The sequence below is a fragment of the Amphiprion ocellaris genome, chromosome 23 (assembly GCF_022539595.1).
Source record: "Amphiprion ocellaris isolate individual 3 ecotype Okinawa chromosome 23, ASM2253959v1, whole genome shotgun sequence".
Taxonomy (NCBI): domain Eukaryota; kingdom Metazoa; phylum Chordata; class Actinopteri; family Pomacentridae; genus Amphiprion; species Amphiprion ocellaris.
The window spans coordinates 744,402-757,390 of record NC_072788.1 but is presented as its reverse complement, the minus strand read 5'-3'; the positions used below and the strand labels follow the sequence as shown (position 1 = coordinate 757,390).

At 40.4% G+C, this 12,989-nt stretch overlaps 1 protein-coding gene across 1 annotated transcript in view; it reads right to left on the bottom strand.

Annotated features, from left to right (window-relative positions):
• Positions 1-12,989, bottom strand: part of dysf (dysferlin, limb girdle muscular dystrophy 2B (autosomal recessive)) — a 135,488-nt gene that overhangs the window by 18,111 nt on the left and 104,388 nt on the right. The window contains exons 40-48 of the mRNA XM_055007930.1: positions 8,425-8,553; positions 7,019-7,174; positions 6,803-6,894; positions 3,980-4,150; positions 3,722-3,864; positions 1,918-2,057; positions 1,741-1,829; positions 791-886; positions 572-713 (exon numbers count right to left, since the gene is read on the bottom strand). Coding sequence (XP_054863905.1) covers positions 572-713; positions 791-886; positions 1,741-1,829; positions 1,918-2,057; positions 3,722-3,864; positions 3,980-4,150; positions 6,803-6,894; positions 7,019-7,174; positions 8,425-8,553 — 1,158 coding nt within the window. The remainder of the gene's footprint in view (positions 1-571; positions 714-790; positions 887-1,740; positions 1,830-1,917; positions 2,058-3,721; positions 3,865-3,979; positions 4,151-6,802; positions 6,895-7,018; positions 7,175-8,424; positions 8,554-12,989) is intronic.

Genomic DNA, 12,989 nt, shown 5'->3' with positions numbered 1-12,989 from the left:
ACGGAGGGTTTGAAGGATCAGGTCTTAATGTTAACCCATTTTAAAGTTTGAAAATGTGGAAAAAAATGTATTTTCACAGTGAAACTTCTGATGTCCACATCTTCAACATTTCTGGGAAATCTTTGAACATTTTTTAGTGGAAAAAAAGAAATGTTAAAAATGTTTCTTAAGGACATTAAAAAAAAAAATCGCTGGATTTTGGTTGATTTTTATGTGAATGTTCTTAAGAAAATATTAGAAGTTTTACTGATATATATGGAATCACTTTAGATATTTTTAGGATTTTTTTTTGAAGATTTTTACTCATTTTTTGAAAATATTTGCAAGAATTTTCTTGCCAAATCTGGAGGATTTTTTTTTAAATAAAACTTTTCAGGGAAACTTTTAAGGAATTATTGGAATTTTAATCCACCGTGAGCTTGACATTAATTAACTAATGTCTGCCTTTTTCATGCTGTTGTGTTGATGTTTGTCTTCTTGTTTGTGTTGTTGTTTTTGTTATTTGTGTTGTTGTTGTGTGTTATTGTGTTGTTGCTGTGTCCCCATCAGACACCTGTCCAGGTGAGCTCACCTTCCTGTCAACGACACTCAGCTGCTCAGCAGGCAGGTAGAGGAATGGAAACAGGAACCTGTAGTTGAAGTTTCCGTCTCCGCCCAGAGACCGGTAGTGGACGTCCGTCTTCTGCTTGTTGTGTTCATGTCCGTCCAGCCAGCTGACAGAAGGAATCGATCGGTTAGTTTGATCAGACGGAAGGATCAATACATCGATCGATCGGCTCCTTCTACTCACCCTTTGACATAGATGTCACTCATCTTCTCTCCGCTGATGCTGACATCATCCAGGATGACATCACTGGTGTTCCAGATGATGCAACGCAGGAAGAACCTGAACACAGATGGCAGGTATTGATCCACCTGTCTGATCATTCATGTATTGATCCATCTGTCTGATCACTCAGGTATTGATCCACCTGTCTGATCACTCAGGTATTGATCCATCTATCTGATCACTCAGGTATTGATCCATCTATCTGATCACTCAGGTATTGATCTATCTATCTGATCACCCATCTATTGATCACTGTTTGATCATTGAAGATGGTTAAGAGGCTCAACCTCCTGATTGATCAGTTAACTGACCGATGGATTTATCAAAGGAAGATTGATTGATTGATTGATTGATTGATTGATTGATTGATTGATTGATTGATTGATTGACTGAATGGCTGGTTCTCTGATTGACATCTTGACTGACAATTAACTGACTAATTGACACCATTACGTACTGACTGATTGACTAACTAATTGATTCATTGATTCATTGACTGACCTATTGATTGGCTGATCTATTGATTGGCATAATAATTCACCGATTGATTGATTAAATGAGGGACATACTGACTGAACTGATCAACTGATTAATTGATCGATTGACTAAATGACACTATCATGTACTGACTGACTGATTAACATCCTGAATCTGTGATCAGATTACTGACTTATTCACTCACAAACTGATTGATTGATTGATTGGCATACTGATTCACTGATTGATTCACTGATTGATTTGCTGACTGACTGACACATTGATTAATTCACTAATTGATCAGTTGACTTCCTGACTGAGTGATCCGACAACTGACTGATTCATTAAGAAACTGATCGCTTGATTGACGACTGATTAATTGATCGACTGATTGATTATCAGCTATAAATGATTCAGTGCGTTTGTGTTCGTACTTCTTGGCCTTGCGTGGCATGACATTGAACGGAGGTCCCGGTAGTCCCAGAGACTTGGGGAAGACGTCCACCCACATTGTCAGACGTCCCTGACGGACAGCACCAACAGCCAATCAGAAGGCAGGAACGGAAACAGGAGAATAAAACAGTAAAATCGTGACAGAGATGGAGCGTTACCTGCTCTATGTCCGGCTGCAGAGGGCTGTATAGAGCTCTGGTCTCCACATGTTCTGGTACCAATCCCTGGTTCCTCAGAATGTGAAGTGCCAGTCGCTCCTTAAGGGGACCAAGGTGACGTTTGGACATGTTCTTGTCCTCTGAAAACAAACACAGATGAGGTTTAAGTGAAGGTCATGGAGCTCTCTGAGTGGAGGATGGAAATCCAGAAGACTGGGTGGACTGGGAGGCTTCACACTGGAATTATTCATCCTGCAAACAGTCAGACAGTAATACACTCTCAGCTGCTCCTCGGTCTCTGCATCGAAACCCAACGAGGAAAATCTGCACCGCGTCCAAACAAAATGAAAATATCAAAAGTTTATGACTATAAACTCAAAGTCACCTCGGCTGTGAGAATAGAGCAGGGAAAAATGAGAAGAAGAAGAAGGAGGTGAATGAAAGGAAAAGGGAGAGGAGGAGAGACAACGAAGGTGAGATAGAAGGAAGAGAGGAAGAAAAAAAGCAAAAAGAAACAACGAAAGACAGAAGAAACTTGGAGGAGAGCTGGAGGAGGAAGAGGACCTTTCAGCCAATTAGCGACCACGTTTGACGGACAGCCGGCTGACGCACAGTAACCGTGGCAACTGTGGAAGGAGAACGCAGCGGCGCTGCTTGCTAACCAGAAGACGACCGCGATGTTGACATTGGCTCGTCGGTGCTCACACAAGGCTGTGCCATAAATCACCAGAACGACAACCATGAGCTGGCGGTGGAACATGTGTGTGGTGGAAACGAGTCCTGAATATTTATCTCAGCGCTCCGCTCTTCAGGTGGTCCAATGGTCTTCATCCTCCCCCATAGAGGAGGACAGAGGGGGAGGGAGGAAGGTGATGGGAGGAAGAGGAGGGAAACAAGGGAGGAAAAGCGTGAAAGGAGCAAGAAACAAAGGAGAGAAGAAGAAACAGGGTCAGAGGTTCCCATTCAGCTGGGATGATTCTGGTTAAAGTTGAGGTTGAGGTCAACATCCAGTCACAACTAAACGCTTCCAGGAAGTCCTGAACAACCTGTAAACTCCCCGTTAGAAAGCAAAGACAGATCAGCAGCTTATTTCTCCTCAGATGTGTTCAGAAACACATTTTGGAGAACTGTTTTCAGAGTATAAGACAGATTTTAAATGTCATGGCATGTCATGAAACGTGACATGCCATGACATGACATGACATGATGTGACGTGATGTGACGGGATGTGATGTGACGTGACAGCACATGACCTGACATGACAGTACATGGTGTGACGTGACGTGACATTATATGACATGAGTGTACATGGCGTGATGTGACCTGAAAACACATGACGTGACAGTATATGACATGACGTGACATGACAGTACATGACATGATATGATGTGACATGACAGTACACGACATGATGTGACATGACAGTACATGGTGTGATATGACGTGACATGACATTACATGATATGACACATAATCACGTGACAAAACATGACATACCATGGTGTGACATGACGTGAGATGACATTACATGATATGATGTGACATGACATTACATGACATGACACATAATGACATGACAAAACATGACATAGCATGTCGTGACATGACGTGATATAATATGACACATGTAACATGACTTGTATGATCTGATGTGGCTACAGTTTTCAGTATTAAACATCTCACTTCAAACAAACTTGTCCATCATATATCTACTCTAAAAGATGAAATGTAGCTATCTGCTTCTACCTGAACACTAATTCCTGTTTCTTCATGTATGTTTAATTATTAATCTCCTCTGACTGACCGAGGTCTGCAGCGGTGTACAGCTGTCCTCTGAATCGGACCGAGTCTTCTTCAAAGACGGGTTCCCTCAGGTTTCGTCGCTCACACAGTCTGAGCAGCAGCTGTCTGGGAGTCAGCTGATCCCTCCACTGGTTCACCCCCGATCTGATGACACAAACACAGCATCTGAATTCATCGGGATCTAAGCTGGTGTGGATCAGCTGATCAGACAACAACAACAAGCTAAATCCGAACAGACGAAGTGAACTGATCCACTCACACACAGTAGGTCTGAGGCAGACCACACAGGGCTCCATATCTGGACAGGAAGCGATTCTCCAGGTCGATCAGCGTCTCTCCGATCTTCTCGTCTTTGGTGAGCATGTCGTGGTCGTACAGCATCACCCGGAGGTCCTTCTCCAGAGGGAGGGAACAGGTAAGCTCGAACAGCCTGAGGATCAACAGGTGATGACAGAGAACAGCCACAGCTCTGGTTAGAGGATTTCCACTGATATCAGACATCAGTAAATCATCTTTAAGTGTCCGCTGATGTTCAACAACACGCTCTGTGATGAAGCACTTTGCCTTTGACTCAACCTGTCATTTGTTTAAGTGACTGTTCAAGTCACTTTGACATTTTGTTGCTTTCTTGTGATGTAATATGTTTTGCCGACATGATGTCATGTTTTGTGATGTGACTCAATGGAAACAATGCAACACGACGCAATGACTGATGACAGGATGTGGGATTACTTGAAGAGACGTGTTATGAAGGGAGGTGATGTCACCATGACAACTTGATTTAGCATGTGTCGTGACGTGGTGTGACAGGATGCAACATGACGTAGTTTGACATGGTGTGATGTTAGTCGCATGTTCTGTAACTTGTATCATGGTGTGATGTAATGCGACAAGGCATTGCGACAGTGCATGACGTGACATTACATGACAGTGCATAATTGCGTGGTGTTCCATAACATACCATGACATCACTTGAGATGGCGTGACGTGTTGGTTGCATGACGTAATGTTTTGTAACTTGCCGTGTCATGGTGTGATGTAATGTGACGTGGCATTGCATAATCTCGTATAACATACCGTGACGTAACGTGTTGGTGGCGTGACATGGAGTGTTGTGTGGCGTCTTAGTGACGTATCATCACATGATGACATGTAACGAGACATGATCTGAGACTTCGTGATGTTTTTTGTGATTCTGTGACATTATGCTACATTTTGTGATTTTATAATCTGACATCTGATAATAACCACTTTTACATTTTACTCACGTGTTACTTCCTGAACAGGAATTATGATCACGTGTCGCTGCATGTTAATGTGCTTGTTGTACAGATGTGTTTCTAAAGCTGCATTGAGTCCTAACATGTGTAGTCAGATAAAATCAATACAACAAACTGTGTTATATTTCTCTGTATATATTTACACAGTGTTGTTGTGTAAAGTGGAAGACAGTAGTAGAATTCTCATCTTTATGTTCAGGTGAAAAGAACTTTGACTTGTGAGGAAGTTTTATGTATGTTATGAGTGACGTGTTTCGACTCCCTATACTTTAACAAAGGCATAGAAACATGTCATGTCAGGACTTTCCAGTGAGACTCTGGCTGTTCAGACTGATGAACCTCGACTCTCTGTGATTGGTTTGTGTGTAGTGCCCCCTACTGGTGGGAAAACACAAAGAGGAAGAGATCAGACAGTATGAAATTAAAGAGCACAGAGGAAGGATTTCACACATGTAGTCAAACGTGCTCTCAGTTTAAATGTGTGTTCATGGACAAGATCGGTCTCGATCAAGAGTAAAAGAGTTTTCAGCAGTAGGAGCAATGCAGCAGCAGCGTTTTCCTGCTAAAACCACAATGATATAAAAGATATCTAATAATGTATGAGCTGTCTTAGATGACAAACAGGTTAAATTTGGGCTCTTATCTGTCAAACTTTCATAGGATATAAGGCTTCGTTTCCATCAGTGCATCAGTTGGTTTGTGGTGATTTGATTTAAAGACGAATTACCTTTATTTATAGAGCAGCTTTCAAGAGAAGAGCATTACAAACTTCTTCACAATAAAGGGAAGGCAGCAGCCATGACACGGTTGTTTTATGTCTCTGTGGTTGTTTTTTGTCACTTTGTGGTCATTTTATGTCTCTTTGTGGTCATTTTACATCTTTCTGGGATTGTTTTTTGTCCATGTGGTTGTCTTCTGGCTCTTTGCGGCCATTTTACGTCTCTATGTGATGGTTTTGCGTCTCTTTGTGGCTAAAGAGTAGTCTTATCTGCCGCATCTCACCATCATTCTGTCTATGGGTGAAAAAAAAAACTGCTAAAAGATGCTCTGGCTCGTTCATATTTCTTTAAAACTACCATTATAATGTACTGATCTCAGCCCAGTATGTAGGGATGGTGCCCTAGTAAAAATGTGACATGGGAATCATAACAAAGTTTTACCTTCATACTATGAATATTTTCAGAGTTACAAGACCTTGAAGTCCATAGAGGTGGGTCCACATTTCACACTGATGAAGTTCTGAGACTCCGAACTTCATCACTTCTTCAGATAGACACGTGACATTTTAGAAGGAAAAACACATCTGAGTTCTGATAAAAACTGCAACCAGATCAGTTTTACATCCACTCCAGGTGTCACAATCTAAAGAATAAATCTGGTTGTGTTCAAGCAACTTTGAACTTTAACATTATGGGATGTATCATAGTTTCAACAGTTGATATACTGAAGTTATTGTAGATCAAAAAAAGTCGCCATACCGATAGAGAAAGGAGAAAGTCATGCAAGGTTTGTTGGCATCAATGGAAGGCTTAACGTCTAGATCCGGTGACTCAGACTAGCTAAAGGGCAACTTAACACCCCACCCAGCGATTTACTTTTATTCCATAATTTCTGATTCCAAAATCCATCAAACTCCTCAATTAAAGGATCAGAGGATAGATAAAATGATAAATAAAGTCTCCGGTGAAGCCTGCGACCCGACCAGATTCTTAAAGTCTTAACGAGCTGTAGATTGTGAAAGTTCAGACATTTGGTTTCAGCCACGGATGGAAAGACCTGAGAAGGGATTTTACTGTACGTACTTTCCAAAGACGGGGTCCAGTGTACAGGGGATGTAGTTTTCATAGTCACTGATGGTCTTTTTCCCCAAACTGATCTTTACATAGGGGTCACACTGAAAACACAGAAGGTGTGGGACAGAAGGTTTGCATTACCTCTTGGTTCCACATCCATTTATCCATTCAGATATTCCACATATTGATCAGATGATCTTCTGTCCATCCTATTTATCCTCCTACCTTCCCGTTGGTGTCTTTGGGCTGCAGTCCGTGAGCCTGGATGATGTAGACTCGGACCAAACAGTCCTCGATGCCATTTGGAGGAAGTTTCCTGAATTGTCTGGGTGGAGCAGGAGCAGAGGGGTTGTCTGGCAGGGGGTAGATCTTAAACATACCCTGGTTAGTGGGGCAGAAACAAGACAAGAGTTACAGACCCTTGAAGTCCATAGAGGTGGGTTCAGATGTATCACTGATGAAGTGATGAGGATCATCATCATCATTTCTGAGCCTCAGAACTTCATCAGTCCAGCAGATAGAACCATGACATTTAGGAGGAAAAAAACATCCGAGTTCTGATAAAAACAGAAACCAGATCAATTTTACATCCATCCAGGTGTCACAGTCTGAACACTAAATCTGATTTTTGTTCAACAATTTTTCCAGTATAATTTGGCAACCAAACCTACATTAGAGAATAGTTTTTCCAAGATGATCCTGGACTAAAACTTGTCCAAAGTGACTCCAGATTTGTCCAAAATGACCCAAAACCTGTCCAAGCTGACTAAATTTTTGTCCAAATTTGCCTAAAATGACTAAAAATTTGTCAAACATGGCAAAAACTTCTCAAAAAATGATTCAGCTCTTGTCCAAAATGACAAAAAACACAAGTTCTCTAAAATGACTCAATTGAAGAGGAGTCTTCAAGAAAATGTACATATCGGAAATTATTTTAAGTTTTACCTCAACCAAATTTGTTCAAAACAACCCAATTCTTGTCTAAAAAGACAAAAACTTCTCTAAAGTGACTCAAAAATTGTCCAAAGTGACTCAAAACCAGAGAAAATGAATCGTGTCCATTAGATGATCCTGGTATCTTCTGTGTGTAAAAATGCTCCTTTCATTGTCTAGAACTTGTTCTGACCAACCACCTATCACACATGCTGATATGAACCTGGAAAGTTTACCCACAATGCACTGTTTAAAGTTTTCTCTGGTGAATTATCAGAAAACAGAAACACATCCAGAGAACCAACGATTGTTTCTAGGACTCTATGACATTAAACTGCTGCAGTTTTACTGTTCAAACTACAGAGTAAATGAACAGAAAACAATTTTGCTTTTTAGACCGTTACACTTGAAGTGGATGTAAAACTTGTTTTAAATCTCCTCTTGGGGGTGTTTCCAGATACGTAAAGAGAAGCCTGGAGATCCTTGAAAGGAAGGTCGGCTTCTGAACCACCTAAACTGGATCCTTTTTACAAAAGAGCAGCAACTGTACTCCAAGATCCTGAGATTCTTGAACTCCTTCATTTCCTGAGATGATGTTACATATTTTGCTGCTTTGCAACACGACCAACCAGATGTTTTATGACGGGGTAAAGATAAATGTAACATACGATAAGCAAACAGAGAAACTTTGATGTTACCTTGAACTCTCCCACCACTGAGGGATCTTCTCCTTCATCCTGAGTCTTTCCTCTGAACAGTTTGAATGTTTGGCAGAAATCAGAGAGACCTTCAAAGTCCTCCACCTTCTCCAACTCCTGGTCGTAGATCTGAAGAAGACGAGAGAAGGACTTTTATTACGATGTAATCAGTTCTCCCAAGATTTGGAGATGGCTGAAGTGAGGTGAACTCCTAATCGTAAGAAAGGGAGAATCTGAAAAGAGAACAATCATAAGATTTGACGAGGACAGAGAAAACATTTGAAAAGAGAAGAAATGTAGGACAAGAGAAGGAAAATAAAATGTTGGACAAGTAGAAGAAGAAGATAAATACAGGAAGACGAGGAAAAAGCAACATAAGAAGGTGGAAATTCAAAGAAGAGAAACAAATAATATAAAAATAATAAACAAATAAGAGGAAGATGACACACAAAATTAAGAAAAATACAGTGAAAATCTGGTAGTAAGGTGCCAGTGAAAAAATGCTCAAGAACTGTCAAAAGATAATAATAATAATTATTATTATTATTATTATTATTATTATTATTATTATTATCGTTGTTGTTGTTGTTGTTCTTCTTCTTCTTCTTAATAATAATAATAATAATAATAATAATAATAATAATAATAATAATAATAATAATAATAATAATAATAATAATAATAATAATGATAATAATAAATAAATAAATAAATAAATAAATAAATAAATAAATAAATAAATAAATAAATAAATAAATGTTGTTATATAATAAATAATATTATTAAATAAATATTAAATATTTTTCAAACACTGAAATTTTTTAGGGGACTTTTTTCTGTTTTTTTTTTTTTTTTAACAATTTATGCCTTTTTTTTTTAAGTCAACATGTTAACTAAGACTTTGTTTCTGTAATTTTATTGGATATTAGCTGCAATTTAACAAAACAGAAAAAAGCTGTAAAACTGTATATTGTAAATAAATAAATAAATAAATGCAGTCCAAAACAGAAGAGGCAGAAATTGCAAAACAAAGACAAGATGACAAAGAAAGGAGGGTTAAATTATGTTTTTCATTTTAAACCAATAGCACACTGACAGTGACATTTACAGTCTTCATCTAGATAGAGCAGAACACAGACACATGACTTTAGATGGCATCATTAATGGGTTTTAGCCAGAATAACTGTTCCCTCCTACTCAGCCTGACACAGAGCTAGAGAAGTTCTTCTGTGGTTGAATGCATACATGTCTGGGCAGGGAAGCTCAAGTGTCGACAGCACAAAAAGATTCATTAGTGTTCATTAGTGCAGTTTGTTAGCATCAGTCGCACACCCATGTCTGAACACCAGTCTAAAATCTGCAGATATTAACAAAGGAATGAACGAAAAGGTCAGTGGTTCACTTGGTTGTTATTTGGGACCAAAAACTGAGTTCTGCAAAATATTTAATCTGAATTTTGAGACTTTCATCTGTTGTTGGACCTGGGGATTTTTGCATTCTCAGTTGTAAAAAAATACCCGTGAAGCCATTTAAAGGGTTCAGTATCTCCAGAAATAAAACTCCCACAGATATGGAATGTGATGAGGACACAGACAGGATAGTCTAAAACAGATCAGAATGATTGAATGGATCCAGCAGAGGACACATCTTTAATTATTTGCCAATGAAAATGGAAAAAATCTGCAAAATCTTTAGATGAGGTTGGTATTGTGTCCCCAAAAAGTTCTTCTAAGTGTATATCCATGGATGGATCCATATTTCTACTAAAATCCAGTCTTTGGTTCACATTTCACCAACTGTTGAGGCTCTAACATCAGTAGAATCTGATGTGTGACAAGTATGGCAAGATAAAGTTCCACTTTTTAAACATTTGACACGAAATTTGTCCGAACTTAGAAAAAAAAATTTGCAAAATGACTCAATATTTGTCAAAAAAAATCAAATATGTCCATAGTGAGTAAAAACTGTCCAAAGTTACTCAACATGTGTCCAAAATTTGTTTAAAAAATGACTAAATTGAATAATTATTGGCCCTTGAAAATGGAAAAAAAGTACAAAATCTTCAAACTTGGGTGATACTGTGTCTCCATAAAGTTCCTGTAAATGTATAAATATGGATGGATTCATATTTCTACAAAACTGTCCAAAACGACAACAATGAAGGATTATTGACCCTTGAAAATGTAAAAGAAGAATTAAAGTGGTGGCACTGGGGACTCAGAAAGAGAACTTCTGCTCTGCTATGAATCAGCCAGAATCATGTTTTTTAGTCTAGTCAAGTTTCTGGGAATTAAAGTAGTAATAGCTCGACAGTGATGACTTTTAAATCCTCTGTCCTCCATCAGTCTCTGTTCTGAACCGGTATCAGTGAAGAGGCCAAAGCAAACACACTTATTTAGAACAGTATTATTCTTTTTATGACCTTAAATCTCGTAATAGGTGCAGGAACAGTCTCATTACTGGACGACATGTTTTGGCAGCGCTGTCACTTCTCATATGAAGGACATCGATTGTTACCGTGTGGTTTGTTTAAGTTATTGCAGAGATGCTGGTTGTGTAAATTAAATGGAGTTGAAAGTGGGAGGAGAAGGTTTGTGAAAGCAGAGAGATGAATTCCATCTACTGCAGCTCCTTTGTTATTAGCTGGGCTTTGTTAGGAAAGAGACATGAGAAGGACGAGAGTGATGAAGGGTCTTTGGTGGACGTTTTGGGTGGAGATGGGACGGACGGGGAATGATGTAAACCAAAGAAAGAGCTGGAAACAACAGTTCATTTCAACACTTTAACGCCAAACCCAGCAGCAAGGGACAGGGGAGATGAAGACAGAGGGGAGACGAAGACAGAGGGGAGACAGAAACAGAGGGGAGACAGAAACAGAGGGGAGACGAAGACAGAGGGGAGACGAAGACAGAGGGGAGACGGAAACAGAGGGGAGACGAAGACAGAGGGGAGACGAAGACAGAGGGGAGACGGAAACAGAGGGGAGACGAAGACAGAGGGGAGACGAAGACAGAGGGGAGACGAAGACAGAGGGGAGACGGAAACAGAGGGGAGACAGAAACAGAGGGGAGACGAAGACAGAGGGGAGACGAAGACAGAGGGGAGACGGAAACGGAGGGCAGACGAAGACGGAGGGGAGACGAAGACGGAGGGGAGACGGAAACAGAGGGGAGACAGAAACGGAGGGGAGACGAAGACGGAGGGGAGACAGAAACAGAGGGGAGACAGAAACAGAGGGGAGACGAAGACAGAGGGGAGACGGAAACAGAGGGGAGACAGAAACAGAGGGGAGACGAAGACGGAGGGGAGACGAAGACGGAGGGGAGACGGAAACAGAGGGGAGACAGAAACAGAGGGGAGACGAAGACAGAGGGGAGACGGAAACAGAGGGGAGACAGAAACAGAGGGGAGACGAAGACGGAGGGGAGACGAAGACGGAGGGGAGACGAAGACGGAGGGGAGACGAAGACAGAGGTGATAAGGGGATTGGACGAAGCCCAAGAGGTTTTATACATGAGTTTACTGAAGACCAACTTGTTAAGTCGTGTCCTTGACAGAAACTTTATTTAAAATTCTCTTTCTTTAAGGAGAATCTTCCCTGTAAATTCCAATCCCTTCATCAGAGTTTGATCCTTCATGTCTTTACCGTAAATCTACTAACAGCAGTTAGCAGCTGTTAGCCCAGTGCTGTTGACATAGCATGCTGCGGCATTGGGTAGCATGCCTAACTTAGCTAACTTAGCTTAGCCAAGTACTGCTACTTAGTCATGATGAGGTACAAAGAGGTGTAGCATGACGTAGTGTGAGGTGATATGACATGATGTAGTGCAGCATGGCAGGATTTGATGTGACATGATGAAATGTGGTATGACGTAGAACATGAACATGACGTGTAACGTGACTTAACGTAGCATGACATAGCATGAGGTGGCATGGCGTTGTATGGTATGACACGTCTCGACTTGTTACATGATGTAACATATTATGATGTTTTTTCTGATTTGACATGTTCTGACATCATCTAACTGGATGTCTGGAGTCTTTTAGTGAGAACAGGAGGATTAACTCGTCTAGTCCTGTCAGACTACTCTATCCGCCAACCACCACCTTGACAGGTTGAATTTCATGTGTTTATTAAGTACAAAACACAAAGTTTAAAAACGAAAATCCACAGTTTTACTATGAGTTCTGCGCCAGAGTGTTTCTTGGCCAGTCAACCAGCAGAATCTAGGAAGTTACTGCTTCTGGCCAAGAAACAGTCCTTTGATTCCCTAGGTTAATGAAAATGATGAGAAGATTCTGAAAAGACATCCAGTACGAGGAGAGGAAGGTGGAAGACGATGAGAGGACGAGAAGCCAGAATGTGGATGTAAACAGCAGCGTCTTTGTGACCGAAGCAAGAACTAACAAGTTGTACTGTGGCTGAAAACAGAAGGGAGGAGAGGTAAGGAGGGTGAGTCCAGGACAGAAACAGCTTCTGATATTAGAGAAGACACTGAAAAGGACACAGCAAGGAAGCGAGGTCAAGGTCGAAGCAGAAAAATGGAAAAAGAAAACTGGGTTGT